Source organism: Ornithorhynchus anatinus, chromosome 3, assembly GCF_004115215.2.
Source record: "Ornithorhynchus anatinus isolate Pmale09 chromosome 3, mOrnAna1.pri.v4, whole genome shotgun sequence".
NCBI classification, from domain to species: Eukaryota; Metazoa; Chordata; class Mammalia; order Monotremata; family Ornithorhynchidae; genus Ornithorhynchus; species Ornithorhynchus anatinus.
Window position 1 is genome coordinate 82,842,820 of NC_041730.1, and position 20,413 is coordinate 82,863,232.

Consider the following 20,413-nt stretch of genomic DNA (forward strand, 5'->3'; position numbering starts at 1 on the left):
ATCCTGTAGGCTTCAGTTCTATCCCCTCTCATTCACCCAGCTTATAAGGCTGGTCACTCTCTAACTAGGTTTCCTGGTGGATTTGGTTTTCCAGGCAAAGAAAGGGAGCTACGCTTTTCTCTGGGACCTCGCAGTGGTGGAGTACGCAGCCCTGACAGACGATGACTGTGCAGTGACCGTCATTGGGAACAGCATCAGCAGTAAGGGCTACGGGATCGCGCTCCAACATGGCAGCCCCTACAGGGACCTCTTCTCCCAAAGGTAATGTTGGTGTTGCCTAGGGCAACTCCCAGAATTCCCCCAACTCTCCCCAGGGGATCTTATGAGGCCATCTTTTATTTATGGTTTTTGTTAAGGGCTTATTCATTCAATCATATTTATTGAGCACTTATTGTATGCAGAGCACTGTACTAAGCACTTGGAAAGTTACATGCCAGGCACTGTACTAAGCGCTTGGGTAGATACAAGGTAATCGGGTTGGACACAGTCCCTGTCGCACATAGGATTCACAGTCTTAATCCCCAATGTACAGATGAGGTAACTGAAGTACAGAGAAGTTGGGTGACTTTCCTTAGGTCCAGATAAGTGCTGGAACCAACATTAGAACCTAGATCCCCTGACTCCCAGTTCATGCTAATTCAACTAGGCCATGCCACTTCTTACAGGGGGCTCTTTTAATGAAAACCTTTCTCTCCGGAAGGGATGATATTTCTTTCCCTGGAGTAACATGAGCAATAGGTAGACATCCACCACTTAATCCGTTCAAGGCCTTAATTTAGGCAGGGCAATTGTGAAGTTGAAGGGAGAATCTAGGTGGGTAGGTTTGAGGGAGTCTCATCCTTTTGCCTGGAGAAGGACTTGGGGGTAAGGGAAGGATAGGGAGAAGAGGAATGAAAGTGGAGGAGGAGTGTTTAAAAAGTTAAACTACTTGCCAGGGAAGTAGGGGAAGGTCAAATTAAGTGATTTAAAAGGTTTTTGAAGATTATATGTGGATTTCAGTTTTCTACATCGTTCTTGCCACTCACTACAGAGAGCTGAGTATTAGCATTCAACTGAGTAAATAAGGCTCTCTAGTATTTGCTCATCTTTAGAGAAATTTGGTTGTATTTGGATGAGACCCGATGATAGTATGGTGTGTCCTTGGATTTCTATTAGCAAATAGCTCAGATCATGCCAGTGAGATGAAAAAGATTCTCTTCCTTGTTGGAACTGGCTTAATTTCATTTGGCTCCTGGAGCCCTGGAAGAAATGATTTACTCAGCAGACCCCTGGTCCGTGAAAAATTAATCAAGCACTTAACAGTATCTGCTAGATAGATTGTACTTCACATGCATAGAAACAGCTTGTTTGAGGAAGCTGCAGTGTTGCATTCTGGGCTATTCCGGATGAAAGGTAACTGGAATGATTAAAAAAAGGAGATGTTCATATTGGTAAGAGTTTTTTTTGCTAACATAGACACAGCTGTTTTCAAACCAAAACTAGTTAGGATGTGTCTGTGACTGCTGGGAATCTTGCTTGGCGAGTGACCAGTTGTAAAGAGGATTGATTAATTAATTGATTGTAATATTTATTATGCCCTGCTTTTGTGTTGAGTGCTGTGCCGGGGAAAGTACAAATGGAACAGATCAGATGCTGTCACTGTCCCACAAGGGGTTAAGTGGGATTAGCTGTGTGGGAGAGCAAAGATACACGGGAGAAGGAAAAGTTACAAACAATGAGAGCTAATAAAAAACCTCCGGCTCAGAAATGAGAACATTTCAGGGGAGAAATATGACTAATTTGTCAGGAATGCCAGACATTTTGTGCAAAGTGACATCCTAGTTCAGGCAACACAACAGAACTGTTTGCTTCAACTCCAAGTGGATGGACTATGCCAGTAGCCATCTGCCAGAGGTTAGAGCTTCTCCTTAGGGGATCTCTTGGGCCACTTGGGAAATACAGGCTAATCCTGGACCCTAAAAGAAATCAGATTTGCCAGAATGCTGGTGTACTCCTTCCTCTTTCCCAGCCAATTCAATAGTATTTATTGAGCACTTACTATGTGCAGAGCACTGTACTAAGCGCTTGGAATGAACAAGTCGGCAACAGATAACCTTTGGTTAGGCTGTATGGGCTTTATACTTCTGAGGATGAGCTGACCGCAACAGAGGAATAAGGGGAAGACAGCAAAGGGAGAGGTAGAGGAGAGGGGACAGGGATGGAATGGTAATGCCATTCCATGAGTAATGGAATTACATGAGGAATTACATGAGTAATGTGGGCTATGTCATTGTCCAATAAGCTGGCTGGGACAAATTTTAGGCTAGGCTTGAGGATTCTTTGAGACCATCTGCCAATTGTTCCCCTCTGAAGGTTTCATCTGGAACACTGTGTTCCAGATACGTTGTATTCCAGATACATTGTGTTCCAGAAGCAGCATTGCATAGTGTATAGATTCTGGGCCTGGAGGTTAGAAGGTCATGGGTTCTAATCATCACTCTGCCACTTGTCTGCTTTGTGATAATGGGCAAGTCAGTTCACTTCTCCATGCCTCAGTTAACTCATCTGTAAAATGGGGATTTAGACTGTGAGCCCCACATGGGACTGGGACTGTTTCCAACTGGATTTGCATGTATCCACCCCAGTGCTTAGTGCAGTGATTGGTACATAGTAAGCGCTTAGCAAAAACTATTATTATTGTTGTCATTATTATTATTGTGTTCCTGGACTAATAACCCAGAGCAGATGTGAAGAGACCAGAGATCATTCCCAGCCTCCTAATTCCTTGCTCTTTACCATGTGAGGGGCAGCTTTCCACCTGCATTTTGTGGGGATCATGAATTCTTCACTTCAGTCTCCCAGAATGGTTCTGAAAATCCAGCGTACTTTGGAAACAATTTTCCCAGTACAGAATCCGTCAATCATCAGTGGCATTTATTGAGCATTTACTATGCAGAGCACTGTACTAAGTGCTTGGGAGAGTAGAGTAGAACAGAGTGCAATAAAACAGAATTGGTCGTCATGGAGTTTGCAGTCTAGAGGGGAGAGAGACATAAAATAAATTATAGATATGCACATAAGTGATATGGGGTGAATATTGAGAGCTTAAAGGGTACAGATCCAATTGCATAGGCAACACAGAAGGGAGGGAGAGAAGGCGAAATGAGAACTTTCACCTGGGCAGAGCTAAGTTTTCCCATTGCATAGGCTAGGACCCTGAGTTCTAATCCCGGTTCTGCCACTGGTCTGCTGTGTGGCCTTGGGCAAATCACTTGACTTCTCTGTGCCTCAGTTACCTCATCTGTAAAATGGAGATTGAGACTGTGAGCCACAAGTGGGACGGGCACTACGTCCAACCTGATTTGCTTGTATCCACCCCAGTGCTTAGTACAGTGCCTGGCATATAATAAGCGCTGAACAAATACCATAATTATTATGATAAACCAATCTATTGCATTTAGTGACCACTTACTGTGCACGGAACTCTGTATTAAATGCTTAAGATAGTACCGTGTAGCAGTTGGTAGATGTATTCTCTGCCCCTAAATGTCTTCGTGGAAGACACAAATCTTGAAATCTGGCTAGAACTACAAAACCACGATCGTGCCCATATTGCAGTTTCTTGTTGCTGTACCAGATTACATGATGGTCACTCGCCAAGCACTGATCAAGAGTCCTGCAGGTATATGGAACTGTACCAGACTCCAGCATCAAGTACGTCCGGTTGTAGGATCTAAATGTCAATAGAGAAAATCAAATCTGCATGGGAGTGATCCTGATAAAGTTAGTCTATGGATTGACTTTGAAAAGAATGTTGGCGTTGGAGGAAGTAACTCTGTCATTTTGAGATGTACATGTGGGTATATATCAGTTCCCACAAAGGAGTTTATGAGCATCTTTTGTACAATGCATTATTAAAGCTGCAAGCTTAATCCTATTAATCCCACATGGGAGAGACATGTTTATAATCACAACACGAGGCCAGCCATAGAGAGAACGTGTAAATCATGAATTTCAACATAAAGTCTTTGAGCCAAACACAGCTTTGCCTCAATACACATCGCCTTTACAATGCACACACGTCAGCATTGCCGTGGCCAATATTCCCATGGGTAAGAATGAGGGAATATGGAATCGATCATGTTTTCATTTTCAGATTGTCTTTGTCTTACAAGAACTGTTTTGGTTTTTATCAAATTTTCAGCTGACAGAGTTCCTCGAGGTAGGTTTTGCCAGCAGGATTTGGGAGAGGGAAATGGAGGATGGAGAGGCTATCAAAGAAATCCCTGGTTACAGGCCTCAGTTTTACAGCACTGACTGACCTCTAAAGGACTGAATGTTGGGTGTGGGACATGCAGAAATACTGGGCAAAATCATTCTCTCATTTTCAGCATCGTCTCCGTTTTACCTAACTCTTAATTCTGCCTGCAACCTCTTCCTTAATCACAAAATTGCCTATATGCAGGCCACATAAATCCCCGTTCCCCCCAGTTATATAGATACAAATGGTAACAGGGACTCGATCAATCAATTGTATTTATTCAGTGCGCTTACTTTGTGCAGAGGACTGTACTAAGTACTTGGTGAGTACTATATAATAGAGTTGGTAGATACTTTCCCTGCCCACGATGTCCTTACAGTCCAGAGGGAAGACAGACATTAATAGAAATGAATAAATTATGGATATGAACACAAATGCTGTGGGGCTGAAGGAAGGGTGAATAAAGGGAGCAAATCCAAGTGCAAGGTCAATGCGGAAGAGAGTGGGATAAAAGGAAATGAGGGCTTAGACAGGGAAGGCCTCTTAGAGGAGATGTGCCTTCAATTAGATTTTGCAGCGGGGGAGAGTAACTGTCTATTAGATATGAAGAGGGAAGGCATTTCAGGCCAGAGGCAGGACATGGACAAGAGGTCAGTGGTGGAATAGATGAACTGAGGTACAGTGAATAAGTTGGCATTACTGGTGTTAGTGTGCAGGCTAGGTTGTAATAGGAGAGCAGCGAGGTAAGGTAGAAGGGGACAAGGTGATCGAGTGCTTTAAAGCACTCAAGAAGTGAATGCCACCTGAAGTGATTACCTGCATAATTTTCCCATATGAAGAAGGGATTATCTGGTTCCAAATTGGGCCCCTACTTTGGTTCAATCTAGCTACCCCAAGGCTTTAAGGTCATTGAGGAAAAGGGCTCCATCTCAAAACCATAGCAGAAAAATTAATTTGAGCTTTCCAATTGAGGGAGGATTTGGGTTGGACTTTATGGGGAATGCTTTGACCTCACAACATCTCAAATAAGAAATGTTGACGGGGCTTTGGATGGCTTCTTGTCTCTGGAGTAGAGTGACTGTCTAGATAGATGCTCAGAGACTGCAGGGTCTTGTATGCTGTCTTTTTCACTCTGGCCAAGGTTTTCCACTTTTTTGTCCTTAGGTTTCCTCAGTTATAAATAATGAAAATAATAATGATGATGAATTTGTTAAGCACTCACTATGTGCTGAAAGCACTGGGGTTGATACAAGATAATCATGCCCCACATGGACTCACAGTCTAAGTAGGAGGAAGAACAGGCATTGAATCTCCATTTTAAAATAAGGACACTGAGGCCCATAGAAGTTGTGACTTGCCTAGGTCACGCATGAGGCAAATGGTGGAACAGAGAATAGAACCCAGGTCCTCTGCCTCCCAAACCCGAGCTCTTTTGACTTCACCATGCTGCTTCTCTGTAAAGTGGGTTCTGGAGCCCCACAGCCCCTCATCGGGTTGTGATGGAAAATGAAGCACCCACGATGGGAAGGGCCAGGGCCCGCTCTGTGACCGTGCTGTTCATTCTTGAACGTATTCCACAGGATCCTGGAATTGCAGGACACGGGAGACCTGGACGTCCTGAAGCAGAAGTGGTGGCCGCGGATGGGGCGCTGCGATCTGAATGGCCACGCCGGCGCCCAGACCGACGGGAAGTCCCTGAAGCTCCACAGCTTTGCCGGCGTCTTCTGCATTTTAGCCGTCGGCCTCCTCCTTGCCTGCTTGGTGGCAGCCCTCGAGTTGTGGTGGAACAGCAACCGTTGCCGCCAGGAAACGCCGAAAGAGGTCCATCCCTTTTATTCTTCTAACCTTTAAGGAAGTCGAAAATAAAGAAAGTGAAGCTGTAGGCCTTTTAGGTGTTTTTCTTACCAAATAATTTTAATCAGTCGGTTAAGTGGGAGACTTAATAGAGTCTGACAGTGTTTACCTTTTTATTTGCATCAAAGTGACTTTTGTTAGTGCTTGTGAAAGGTGCTTCCCGGACATCCCTGGAGACTAAAGTCCTTTATTTATCTATAGAGCAGATACAGCATGGGCAACATCAGTGCACCCTACCCCACCCTGCCCCGCCAATGTGCCTCAACCTTGACCTGGAGAGACCAACTTTAGGGGTAAGAGAGTAGTCCGGACTCCATGCCCTTTTGACATTGGGCCTCACTGAGTCTGCCAGTCACGGACTCGGCGGGTGTCGACGGCCATGTTGCGTGTGTCCTTTTGGGGGTGATGGGAACACCTGCTCTCCCACTAGATCGGAGGCAGAGCTCACCACCTTCCTTCTCTGAGGTCTCCCCTGGGAGAAACCATGGTAGTCCTAGATGACTTAACTACTTTTACCCCCACCAAGTGTGCTGTCTTGGCCCAGGGGTTGGCCCGGATGCCTCTGCTGATGGCTCTATTTTTACCTTTGATCTGAAAATGAAGCCCTCCCCGACATCCCGACCCTGGGCGAGTCACTTCACTTCTCTACGCCTCCATTCCCTCATCTGTAAAATGGGGATTATGAGTGTGAGCTCCGTGTGGGAGAGGGGGAATGTGTCCAACCTGATTAACTTGTATGTCCACCAGTGGCACGTACTAAGCACTTAACAAGTACCATAATTATTATTATTATCTCTAGTAGAAAATAGTTTCCAAAGGCAATGGGAGGAGACATGTTGAAGCAGGATGGCCTATTCAGTCAGTCAGTTATGTTTAGTGAGCGCTTACTGTGTGCAGAGCACTGTGCAGTATAGAGCACTGTAGAATATAGTGCAATATAGTACAATATAACATTAAACAGGCACATTCCCTGCCCACATTGACCTTAATGTCTAGATGAGTTTACAGACTAAAATGAAAAGAGCATGGGTCCGGGAGTCAGATGACCTGGTTTCTAAACACGGTTCTGCCATTTGCCTGCTGTGTGACCTTGGCCAAGTCACTTAACTTCTCTGGGCCTTAGTTCCCTCATCTGCAAAATGGGGATTCAATACAAGTTCTCCCTCCTACTTGGACGTGGGTGGGACCTGATAATCTTTTATCTACCCCAGCTCTTAGTACAAAATGCTTGGTGCACAGTAAGCCCTAGACAAAAAACACAATTATAATAGGTTTGAGGTAGCCCCCTGATAATTGGACAGAGCTGTAAGCAGTCCTCTCCGCAACACCCGCCAACAAATACTAGACTCATTCACAGAGCAGTCTAGATGAAAGCTGGGATCCATTTACATCAATTCAGATGCTTATCAAGCTAACCTCTCATAATTATGGAAGCAAGAAGACTGTTGCAGATTACTTGAGCTCAAACCGATGTTAGTTCCAAGTGAGAAGCAGCGGTCGCTATGCCCTAGCTGGAAGAGCATAGAAATCCCATTAATCTCCACCTCACGAGGGATCGTTGAAGGGGGTAGGCACCGCTGGCAATTCCTAACAGGTCTGTTGAAAGAGGTGTGTTGCAGTGCAGAAGCCTGGGTTTGTTTTGCCTGACAAAAATCACAAAAACTCAGTGAATGTCGGCATTGTTTTAGATTGTTTTCTAATCGTCGATTCAGCTGAAGTACTGGGGCTTCATGCTTGCTTGTCCTGAAAGTCCAGGCCAACCAGACTCCGAACTGCCTTTTTGACTAGAGCAGTGGAGATGTCCTAGGAAGCCGTAGTCATTCCAAAAACTCTCTTTGAGAGAACAATCACTGAAATGCTCTGTGAGGAAATAAAGGACTCATAGCAATCCCAGCTCTCTGAAAACCTCAGGATCTGGGGAAATAGTCACTGTCTGGTACAGATGTAAGGCTAGGAGAGGGGGAGGCTTGAGAGCTAACTGGCTCAGAGTGTCTGAGAGAATGGGACCTGTTAAGCTGTCAGAGACACCCAGCCTACATTTTGCCCTGTTGCGAATGCTGGAGAGCTGGACGGGTTATTCCAAGAGCCTCAGAACTGCTCTTTCTCAGAGTATAGCCCAAATCAAACATCTGCTGACCCCAAATGGTCCACATTATGCAGAGGTCCAGGCTCTCTACGCTGGAGAGTTTTGCCAGACTCTGCGTATCTGCACTGGTGACTAACCTAAATAGGTTCACTGCAGAAATGCTTTGCTCTTTTGGTGGTGGCCTTCCTTTCTCAGGATTGGTTTTTAGTGGTTTTTCACTTGCTAAAAATCATTTTCAATAGAAGCATCCATCTGGGAATAGACTCTCCTTGAGACAACTCTAATGCACTCCCCAAGATCTGTGTATTTTGAGCCACAAACCACTAAACCCATTTTTGAACCCCATTCAGGGACTCTGACTTCTGCTCAACCCCCAAATTGGTAGAGCCCATTTTGGCTTTTCCACCCTTAACTTATCGCTCTGCTGCCCCCTGGGTAAATTCCCCCAACCCCTGGCCCCTATATGTCAAATGAGTTGATAAGAAGGCCTGAGGAGGAAAACTGTGGGGTCACCAGCAGCCTCACATGGGAGCTGTCAGTGAAAGAAACTCCAACCTACTGAGAAGTCAAACACACATGAGGATAAAATATCGCTCCAATTACCTAGACTGCACCACTCCATCCTGACATCTTCCAGGATGACCCTGCCGAATTGCAGGAAACAGCTCTCAGAAAATCCCTGTACCATTAACTAACCAACTCATCAGGCCCACATGAGCACAAGAAGGATTTCCCCCAACTTTTGCTTAATAATAATAATAATAATGATGATGGTATTTGTTAAGCACTTACTATGTGCCCAGCACTCTTCTAAGCACTGGGTTAGAATCAAGGTAATCAGGTTGTTCCAGATGGGGCTCACAGTGTTAATCCCCATTTTACAGATGAGGTAACTGAGGCACAGAGAAGTTAAATGACTTGCCCAAAGTCACACAGCTGACAAGTGGCAGCGTCGGGATTGATTGGAACCCGTGACCTCTGACTCCAAGCGCGTGCTCGTTCCTCTAAGCTATGCTGCCCAAAGTCACACAGCTGACAAGTGGCAGCGTCGGGATTGATTGGAACCCATGACCTCTGACTCCAAGCGCGTGCTCGTTCCTCTAAGCTATGCTGCTTCTCTTGACCTGTTGATGGTTTCCCCCTTTAAAGCCTTGAAAAGATCAAAATCTTGCCCATGGTACTATCAAGGTTAATATCAAGAGCAGCATTTTGGAGGTGTAGTCTTTTCTGCCTATGATTTCATGCTGACTCCAGGAATGTAAGTTTTCAAATAACATTCTATGCCTTTATATCTACTTGGATTTTCATCTGTCATTTTTCCTGGAGAAATACATGATTATGTAGATTTATAGCTCTCCAACTTCGGTTTATTCTTCAAGTGCAGTGACAGTGTTCTTTGATATGATAAAGATCTGAGGGTTTGGTGGAAGCCGTGCATTTTTCTTACCATAAAATATTCCTAAAAGAAGATAAATAGCCCAAAAGAGAAAGTGTTTGGAGCAGGGTAAAGTAGAAGCAGTTAGAATTGTCATGGACTCACTCTGATGATTCTTTTTGTTGTCCCTTAGTCTCTTTCCTGTTTTTTTCTGAATAAGGCAAGTGAGGAGGCTGAACTTGACAGCCGTGGGGAGACACTGCTTCGCCATTCTCAAAAGCCCCCGTTTTTCTGCTTCCTATAAAGATCATCATTTTTTGGCTCAGTAATATTCCTCTCTTTGTCCTCCTGGTGCCTTCTCTGACCCTGAACACCCTCTCCCGTACTATTTCATTATATATGATATTTGTTAAGCACTTACTATGTGCTAGGCACTCTTCTAAGCACTGGGGTAGGTACAAGTTAATTAGGTGGGACAGAGTCCATGTCCCTCATGGGGTCTTAATCTGCATTTTACAGATGAGGTAATTGAGGCCCAGATAAGTGAAGTGATTTGCCTAAGGTCACACAGCAGACAAGTGGAGGAGCCAGGATTAGAATTCAGGTCTGAGATTGAGGCGCCAGATAATTCCCTTTCCTTCCCCCCAGCAAACTTCCCTGGCTAAACTCTCTCTCCCGCAGTAACAATAATAACTGTGGTATTTGTTAAACACTTACTATGCACCAAGAACTGTTCTAAGCACTGGGGTAGATGCAAGATCATCAGATCGGACACAGTCCATGCCCTTCATGGGGCTCATGGTCTAAGTAGTAGGAAGAATGAGTATGTGATCCCCATTGAGAAGCAGCGTGGCTCAGTGGAAAGAGCACGGGCTTTGGAGTCAGGGCTCATGAGTTCGAATCCCAGCTCTGCCACTTGTCAGCTGTGTGACTGTGGGCAAGTCACTTAACTTCTCTGTGCCTCAGTTCCCTCGTCTGTAAAATGGGGATTAAGACTGTGAGCCCCGTGGGACAACCTGATTCCCCTGTGTCTACCCTAGCACTTAGAACAGTGCTCCGCACATAGTAAGCGCTTAACAAATACCAACATTATTATTTTATAGATGAGGAAAATGAGGAACAGAGAAGAGAAAGAGGCTTGCCCAAAGTCACACAACAGGCAGGTGCCCAAACCAGGACTACCACCCAGGTCCTCTGACTCCCCGGCCTGTGCTTTTTCTACTAGGTCACACTGCTTTCCACATTTCCTTTCTCTGTTTGGTCTTCCCCAAAGGCCTTGCCATGGGCCTATGAAAACACTTCCATGTTTTCCCCCCTGTTGGAACATGCTTTGAGGCAGCTTCTGTTCTTGCCCTTGAGACCACCACAGTTCTAACAGAACTTTGACTCAAATAGAAGCATCGTGGCTCAGTGGAAAAAACACGGGCTTGGGAGTTAGAGGTCATGGGTTTTAATCCCGGCTCTGCCGTTTGTCAGCTGTGTGACTCTGGGAAAGTCACTTAACTTCTCTGTGCCTCAGTTACCTCATCTGTAAAATGGGGATTAAGACTGTGAGCCCCATGTGGGACAACCTGATTACTTTGTATCCCCCCAGTGCTTAGAACAGTACTTGGCACATAGTAAGTGCTTAACAAATGCCATCATCATTATTATTATTATTAGACACCTTTATTTCAGACCCCTTGAATAATCCATGCACATGTGTTTTTTCACTTGTCTTCACTACATCTCTAGTGTGCTGGCAGTGAAGATGACAGGGTATAGGACTTATTATTCTCCTTTTCAAGAGGCAGCAACTGGGTCATCAAGAGGCAAAACAATAAATCAACATGTCAATGGGGAAACCGGGACTGAAATTCACATCTCCTGACCCCCATCCCATGCCCACTCCCTAGGCTGCATGTCACCCACAAATCCCTTTGCTTCTCTGGAAGAAGTCCTTGTTCTACTGGCTAAAAAGCAAGTGCATAAAGCATAAGGAAACTCCACGTCTCTGCCCAAAGCAGCTCACTCAACTGCTTTGCTATTTGGTGATCCCAGGCTTTCTTCAATGGGCGGCTGAGGTCCCTTGCTGATGGAAATTATGTCTTGAATCATAGCTTAAGGTCAAGAGCTAGTGAACCTCACTCCCAACTTGGCATTCCTCTTCGGTCTCTTCGGCTCCTTTGGTGGGAGTCTATTTAAGCGAAGTACTTGCTACCTAAGAGAAAGCACTTAGCCAGGTCTCAGTTCAAGCGTGCTATCCCAATTGCATTGGATAATTCTGGCAAGGAGAAACCAGTTCTGGAAGGGGCCCAGACCCGGCCATAAAATTCTGCCTCTGTTTATCTCTTCCTGTCTCTCGTTATCCCTGTCTCTTTTCCCTGCCCCATCCACCCCATTTCTGGACAAGAAAAGCCGCTTTGAGGAGTGTCAAATTTTTCTTCCTTTCCAACTTGAATCAGTGGCCGTGGTGGACCTCAACCAATGTCAGCCCTAATGAGTTCCACTTGTAACAGCTGTTGTAGCGATGAGGGCTTAGTTAATTACCATTTTAAAATACATTGTATTGTTTCCACTTAACTGAACAGCAGCTCGATTCTGGAGCAGTGTCTATTTATCAGGGTTTGCGTATGTCAGTGCCAAAGTAGGCTTTCTGCTTGCATCTGGAGTCATATTTAATAACCAACAGGAGCTGTCGGGCCCAAATCAGGCCAAATTCACTGCACATGCAGTGAGTGGATTTTATCTAACGTTAAGTGATGTTTGAGTAGGTCACTTGCTCACAGTAAATTAATGGCAGAACTAGCAAGTCTCAAAGCCTCTCTCCACATCTGCCTCCATATCATTACCTGGCCGATCGCTGAATCCCCAGGATGATTAGGAGGGGAACCAAAGTAATTCATATTAAGAAGGCTATTATTGGAATTTGCATAACGTAATGGAATGCACTGCTTTTACTAAAATTTAGCTAATCATGCAAATCACTCCCACATCCTTTCTTGGATAGCCAATCATTCCCTGCTCCCCAAACCTTAGTTACAAGTGATGAAAAGGAAGGAGGAGAAGGATTGAAATGCTGTGGGATTTTGGAATTGCTCTTCCTTTGACCCCTGTTCATTGCCAGAATCCCAGACTTATATGTGGTGTGTGTTCTTTCATACTCAGAGCTGAGTGGACCATTCACATTTCAGAATGGAAGAAGTATTAGCCTTGCCACTGCCTCAAGGTTTTCTGATTCCAGTCCTTGCCCCTTTGATTGCAAAAGTCCTGTAGTTCAAGCCCTCGAACTTAGGTTGTCTTTTATATTTCTTTGATTTTTATTTCCATAGGCCTCTACTCCTCCCTTAAACTAAAAATGGAATTTAACAAGATTCATTGAAAAGGGTCCGGTTAAATAGTTGTGAGAACCTAACCTTCTTCAGAACAGTGAGAGTATAATATGAGTTTAACAATTGTGCTCCCCTTAATATATTTAAGGAAAGAGACTTGGGACTCTGGGATTAGTGACAGTGATTGAATTGACAAAAGTTGACTAAATTTGATCTATTTCCCTCCTTCCACTAAATTTTCAGTCCAGACAAGTCTCAGGAAGACTTCACTTTTCACTCTTAAATTCTGGAGAAGTCAACCAAAAGTATGCTGTTGGGCTTTGAAGAAAATGTCAAAGCAAGGAACAGTGTGGCCCAGTGGAAGGAGCACTGGCCTGGGAGTCAGAAGACCTGGGTTCTAAATCTGGCCCTACCATTTGCCTGCTTGGTGACCATGGTCAAGACACTTAGTTTCTCTGGAACTCAGGTCCCTCTTCTGTAAAATGCGGATTCAGTACTTGTTCATTCATTCAATCAATTGTATTTATTAAGCACTTACTATGTGCAGAGCTCTGTACTAAGCACTTGGGGAAGTATAATACAGCAATAAACAGTGACAATCCCTGCCAACTAAGAGCTCACAGTCCAGGGTTGGGGAGGCAGACAACAATACAAATAAATAAAATTACAAAGAAATACATTAGTGCTGTGGGGCTGGGAAGGTGAACCAATGGAGCAAGTCAGGGTGACGCAGATGGGAGTGGGAGATGAGGAAAAGTGGAACTTAAGGAAGGCCTCTTGGAGGAGATGTGCCTTCAATAAAGCTTAGAAAGTTGGGAGAGTAATTATCTATTGGATTTGAGGAAGAAGGGTGTTCCAGACCAGAGGCAGGACATGAGCCAGAGGTCGGCAATGAGACAGGCGAGATTGAGGCATGGTGAGAGGGTTAGCACTAGAGATGTGAAGTATGTGGGCTGGGATGTAGAAGGAGAGAAGTGAAGTGAGGTAGGAAGGGGCAAGGTGATGGAGTGCTTTAAAGAGAATGGTGAGGAGTTTTTGTTCGATACGGAAATGGATAAGCAACCACTGGAGAATTTTCAAGCACAATATAAACATTGACAAGGCTATATACCTAAAGGTTCAGGTACAGAAACTAAGCTTCACATCCTCCTATTAATCAGTCACCCCCACGTAACTATGCATCACCAGAGATAACTGTTGATACGTATTGGGAGGTACGGTCTTCCCTCTCTAAAGTAGGGATGGATATCAGCAGTGCCACCTTTGAGTCAAAGTAATTGCCAACCAATCTTGTATTTGGGGAAGGTGTGATATTACCCAAATGTTCAGGTACATAGATATGCCTAAATTTCTCTTCTTTCCCTTTATCCCGCTTGTGACCTACTTTGAGTTTACATTATGGCCACAGGAAACTTCATGGCAATCTCCTCTACCCCACTTTGAATCTCCAAACTCTTTTGTAATAGCTGCAAACTGTGGAGAGCAGCAAGTTGACGGGGCATTGACCTCTCTTTAAATAATAATGATTGTGATATTTGATTTGCACTTACTATGGACCAGGTACTGTGTGCTGGAATAGATACACTCCAATCAAATCAGACACGTCCCTGTCCCATAAGGGGCTCACAGTCTAACAGGGAGGGAGAATATATTTAATTATCATTTTACAGATGGGGCAAATGAAGCGTGGGGAAGTTGTGACTTTTCCAAAGTCACATAGTAGTCAATGGGGGAGCTGGGATTAGAATTTATTTTAAAGAAAAAAGTTTGATCTTTGGAGTACAGTCCCTCTCTGTTCCTGCAGTATTATTCCAGAACATATCCTTTCCTTGGACCAAATGGCTATTTTCAGTGACGATGGGCATACTAGTGTGAATATGTAATAGAGAACACTGTAATAGAGAACATGAAATAGAGAACACTGTACTGTCTGGGAAAATTCAATAGAATTAAAAAATAATACTTAGTCCCTTCCTTCAGAAGTGTATAACCTAAGAATCTGAGCCCTGTGTGGGATAGATACTGTAGCCAACCCAACTGTCTTCTATCTACTCCAGTACTTAGTAGAATCCTTGGTAAATAATAAGTGCTTAACAAATACTATTTTAAAAAATCTAATAAGGAATTTACAATTGAATACAAACAAGGAAGCCTGGATTCTCTCTTGAAATCTCTAAAGAATTGACCTTGTAATCTCCTGACTCCTTCAGAACATTATGCCAAATAATTCTAATATTGGAGCTATGAAGGCAAAGTGAAGTGAGAACAATTATCTGCACAATTTAGTTAATAAAGATAACTCACCTAATCAATCTATCTCCTTCCCTTTGCCCATGCGGAACTCCACTTAAAACATAGCCATCTGAGCACAATCCTCAACAATCTGGACAAGTGGAGACCACTAAGGATACTGCATTTTAAGTTCTGCATTTCCAGATTTTTCCATCTTCTGTCAAGACATATATTTTTTTCAATCTCCTTCTTGTAAGCTTTGGAATCCTAAAACCTTCTAACTGATAAAGGCAGGCCCACCACTATGTGGTCTGAAAAATCAATATACCTGACATTGACGTTTTAAAGTCTGAAATAATGTGCTGAATATCTGCTCCACCTACCCATATGCACCTTCCGCACAAAATTGATTGTCCCCAAAGGAATGCTTGGATATTGCATCTCCCTTGCACATCTTTGGACATAGAACTGGTAATTCTGTATAAAGACCAGAAGTATGATTAGAATATTGTTTTCTCTCAGCCCAAGCTTTCTTATATTTACCTGCAAGAACATATTACAGAATGGGATTTAGAGATTCAGTCAAAGAAACAGTTCTGTTTTTCCCTTGGATCAAAGATGGGGCTCTTAAGGTCTCATGAAACAAATATGTTCCCATTTTCTGGATCTGTATGGGAAAATCATTCAAAAAGGGGGCCCAACCACACAGGGAGAAGGACATGGGGAGATGTCCTTGCCTTCTGCCAGTGTTGGGGTGCCGGAACTCCAAACAAGCTGATGTTGATGAGAAAGTCACTCATACCCAGTGATATCCAGAGTCTCTTCAAAGGGGCTTATGGATGCTGGGGTGTAGTCCTACATGTTCTACTAAAATACAGCATGTATAATACTAAAATAGAGAAGCAGCATGGTGTAGTGGATAGAGCATGGGCCTGGGAGTCAGGAGGTCATGGGTTCTAATCCTGGATCTGCCCCTTGTCTGCTGTGTGATGTTGGGCAAGCCACTTAACTTCTCCATGCCTCATTTACCTCATCTGTAAAATGGGGATTGATACTGTGAGCCCCATGTGGGACAGGGACTGTGTCCAGTGCGATTTGCTTGTATCCAGCCCAGTGTTTAGTACAGTGCCTGAGACACAGTACACACTTAACAAATACCATTGCTACTATTATTATTATTATTATAGTTGCACATATTCTCCTTGTATAGCACCTACAAACTCATTTCCACATTTCCAGTGCTTTTCTCCCCTCTTGATCTCACTGATACTCTTAATCTTGCATGATAGGTTTGAAGAGGTGGAGATGAGAGTAGAGGGAGGGTTTTGGTTTAGCTTGAATAATTGAGAAAGCCCTCTGCTTATGGCATTCCTGGAAGGAATATGTGGACACTTGGGTCTGATATGAAACCTGGAATTAATTCCCAGAGTATGGCTATCAACAATATTGCCTTTCTACCTGGAAAGAAAACAATATTCAATAAGTCACATTTACTGAGCACTTACTGTGTGAGGAGCACTGTAGTAAATGCTTGGGGGAGTACAGTATAACAGGGTTGCTAGACATGTTCCCTGACCACGGGAGCTTACAGACAGTCTAGAGGGGAAGGTGAAACATGAATAAATTATGAATGTGTGTGTAAATGCTGTAGGGTTTAGTGTGTTGTGCATAAAGGGAACAGCTCCAAGTGCAAGCATTACACAGAAGGTAGAGGGAGTAGGGGAAATGAGCTCTTAGTTGGGGAAGGCTGCCAAAGGCAGCTGAAGAGTTGAGGAGGATTGGGATGCATTAGAGGCTGTTGGCTGTGGCAAGAAGAAGATCATCGGTGATCTTTGAGAGGACAGTTTCCATGGAGTGAGGGGGCAGAGGGGTTTGCATTCATTTTCATAATGTTTCCAAAAGTGATCATACATGGGAATAGCCATCATAGAATCTCAAGAGATTTTTGGTCCTTTGACAGAAGTGCCTGTCTTGGTCAGGATCTCTTTCCCGGATGTTGTAGTGACGGAAGAGAGGCTCTCTTGTAGTTACCAGATCCGCTAGCTCTAGTGATGTGGCAATCACTTTTTCACTGCCAGCTTAGCTGGGGCATCATCAAGATTCTGAACCCAAAGGAGTTCAGGGATTGTGACATAATGCATAATTCAGTTATTCAAGAGGGGCTTTATCCCATTTGTTGATGATCTTTCCTTTCTTCTCTTCCCATTTCTGTCTTTCCTCCCATTCTTCTCCGCCCCCTCCTCTTTCTTCCCACCTCTTCTCCTCTTTCTCCCCCTTTCCTCCGATAAATTGCTCCTTTCCCTATTTCCTCTGTCTCCTCTTTCTTCTTCCCCATCTCTCCTTCTCCCTGTTCCCTATTCCACCCTCCCATCTCTCAACATCCCTCTGATGGAATGTCTAATGAAAGGGGGAGAAATGCAAACCTCAGAATAGTTTGTTTCTTATTAGAAGTTCTAGGAAATAGTTTAAGTGGGTGGGGGGCTAAAACCAACAATTAAAATTATGTTTTTCAATTAAATGCAGATTTCAATTTTCTGTCACCGCTGTCCACCATGTGCATGGGTATTTGAGAGCTGGCTGTAATTCAAAACCAGGGAGAATGGGAAATGCAGGGCTAAATGGTTTTCGATACAGAGCAGCTAGAGTATTATTACTTCAATCACCCAGTATAATTCCATCCACCCTGTGGGAGGGTTATAAGTGGGTTGAGGGGTGGGCATGGTGGAGGGGGTGAAATGTGAGTCATATCCATCCAATTGCACAAGTTGAGGACAGACAGACAGAGCATCTTGTTGGGACTGATCATTCACTGCTTTCTTACCAGGATAAAGAAGTCAACTTGGAGCAGGTCCACAGACGTATGAACAGCTTAATCGATGAAGACATCGCCCACAAGCAGATTTCCCCCGCGTCCATTGAGATCTCGGCTCTGGAGATCGGGGGCATGCCATCCAGTCAGACCTTAGAACCCGTGCGCGAATACCAGAACACTCAGCTCTCGGTCACCACGTTTTTGCCAGAACAGACAGGCCATGGACCCAGCAGGACACTCACATCTGCCTCCGGCAGTAACCTACCGCTGCCCCTCAGCAGCTCAGCTACCATGCCCTCGATACAATGTAAACACAGGTCACCGAATGGAGGACTATTTCGTCAAAGCCCCGTAAAAACCCCCATCCCAATGTCTTTTCAGGCTGTGCCCGGGGGGGTCATTCCAGAAGTCATGGAGCCTTCCCATGGAACATCCATATGATCCTGACAAACCGATCGTCCAAGCAACCAACCAGCAGAGCTTTTTAATACAATTAAAAAAAAAAAAAGAAAAAAAAGAAAAAACTCTTACCTTTTTCTTGTACATATCTGTAAATAACGGAAGAATGAAGTGGGGTAAAAGTGTATTTTGAATATTCCCAATTTTCGAAGTCAGTAAAAAAAAAACAAAAACAAAAAATGTATGAATGACTTTGTAAATTTTGTTCTATATGAATAAAAAGGCAAATTCCTTGTGATCGTTCTGCAGTGCCAAAGAAGACGTGTTACTGGGATTGAGGGCAGGAAGCCTTTTTCAGAGATTTTAACCCATTCCCTTTTTGGTGGGTAGAGGAGTATGGAGTAAAAGGGGAAGTTTCCATTTTCCTTAAGCTCAACATTTTCTCTTCCCGAGGCCTTCCTGGGCCTTCTATTACCCCCAGTCCAATCGATCGATCAGTGTATTTATCGAGTGCTTAGTGCGTGCAGAGCACTGTAGTAAACACCGGGGAAAGTATACTACAACAGAGTTAATCCCTGCCCACAAGGAGCTTACAGTCTAGGAATGAGCAGACCTTTGCCTAGTCCAATCATTTGTTTCCAAAATCACACAAAACAAAATAGCAAAAAAACACCCCAATAATCCACACATCAAAGCAATTGCATTCTGCTAACAAGAACAGCCACCCCTTCAAAAGGACTCGTTCCAGCGTGCCGAGTGTCTCGGGCATATGACATGCTGCTTACCTTTGAAGTGATTTAGTCATGTTCCCATCACCCACTGGTCTCACTTTTCTTTTGGATATCTCTGTTTGAACCCAGGTCATGGAAAGAGCGGGGGGAAAGCTATAGGTCACAGCTTTTGGAGTCCGCTGTATTCCTAAAGGCATGTTTGGGTAAGAGAAGGGCCCAGATGGATAGGAATAAAAGCCTTAGTGGGAGAGGCTATGCTGTTGATTCCAGCCCAGGGGAGGACTCTGTTTTGTAGCTCTCTGGGAGGGGGAGGATAAATGTTATTTCCTGGTGGAGACCCCATCCCTAAATGATCCAGCTGAATTGGATCAACCATGAAGCAGGGCTGTGGGTGGAGGGTGACTTTTGCTTTCACTTTTCTCTAATTTCATGACTTTTTAGAGAATAGGTTCCTCCCCTGTATGGCTTTTTAAAATTCTTTTTTATCATCGCAGGGGGGATCTAACTGAGAATGGCCCCAGTGCACTTCAAAAGAACAATACCATTTCCACAAAGCAACCCTTCCGGACTCCACAGCCAGTGCCTGCAGATGACCTTAATTGTATTTGATTTGGGATCAAAGACAGTCTTCCCCCTCGTCCTTCCCATCACCATCCCCATCTCCAGGATCATCCTAGGCCACAGTGTGGGCCGAGCCCTGTCCAACTATTACCATCTGGATCTGCTCGATTCAAGTGATCTGGTCCTAGGATAGAAAGCAGTGACTACCAGGACCTTTCCTCTTGCCGCTAATGACAGCTCCAGGCTTTGTAACCCATTGGCCTGGAAAATGTAAGTCTTTCTTCCAGAAGCAGCAAAGTTACCCACTGGATGAAGAAAAAGCAGAAATGGGCTGGGGCTCCCACCCCACCAAAAGTAATTAGGTGACCAGAGAGCGTAGGATTGTGTTCCTGGAGAAATAAAAAGTCCAATTGATTGCCTCTTATATTGCCTTGTATAGTTACTTGCAAGATGTATTTATGGGGTGATAACTAGCCTGGCATTGATTTCTTTTCTGCAGTCCCCAGGGAAATGATTGAGCAGTAAGGGGAAGCTAAATCTAATAGTTGGCTAAAAACACCCCAGGGAAAAGGTGTTTATAATTATATTATTTATCTGTGAATGCTGATAATTGGCCAATATTAGTGTGGTCAAGGTGATTAATTTCCATTTCTCCAATCAAGTTTGATTTGGGATGAAGATGATACAGTTCATGGTTACAGCACTAGGTGGGCTTCCTGCTGGAAATGCATTATAGATGATCTGCAGGTTGGAAGACAATTAGTCAAAGTTAAAGGAGATGAATCATTGAACCACATAGTTTTTTCATCTGC

General features: G+C 44.1%; 1 protein-coding gene across 2 annotated transcripts in view; it reads left to right on the plus strand.

The window, feature by feature from the left end:
* GRID1 (glutamate ionotropic receptor delta type subunit 1) overlaps nucleotides 1-18,607 on the plus strand; it is an 842,873-nt gene extending 824,266 nt beyond the window's left edge. The window contains exons 14-17 of one of the 2 annotated variants that reach the window (XM_029061434.2): nucleotides 95-261; nucleotides 5,821-6,061; nucleotides 6,296-6,387; nucleotides 17,923-18,011. In XM_029061434.2, coding sequence (XP_028917267.1) covers nucleotides 95-261; nucleotides 5,821-6,061; nucleotides 6,296-6,385 — 498 coding nt within the window. In that variant the 3' untranslated portion in view covers nucleotides 6,386-6,387; nucleotides 17,923-18,011. Of the gene's footprint in view, nucleotides 1-94; nucleotides 262-5,820; nucleotides 6,062-6,295; nucleotides 6,388-17,922 lie in introns of both variants that reach the window. The other variant, XM_029061433.1, reaches the window with a different exon arrangement.
* Nucleotides 18,608-20,413: the final 1,806 nt, after the last annotated feature.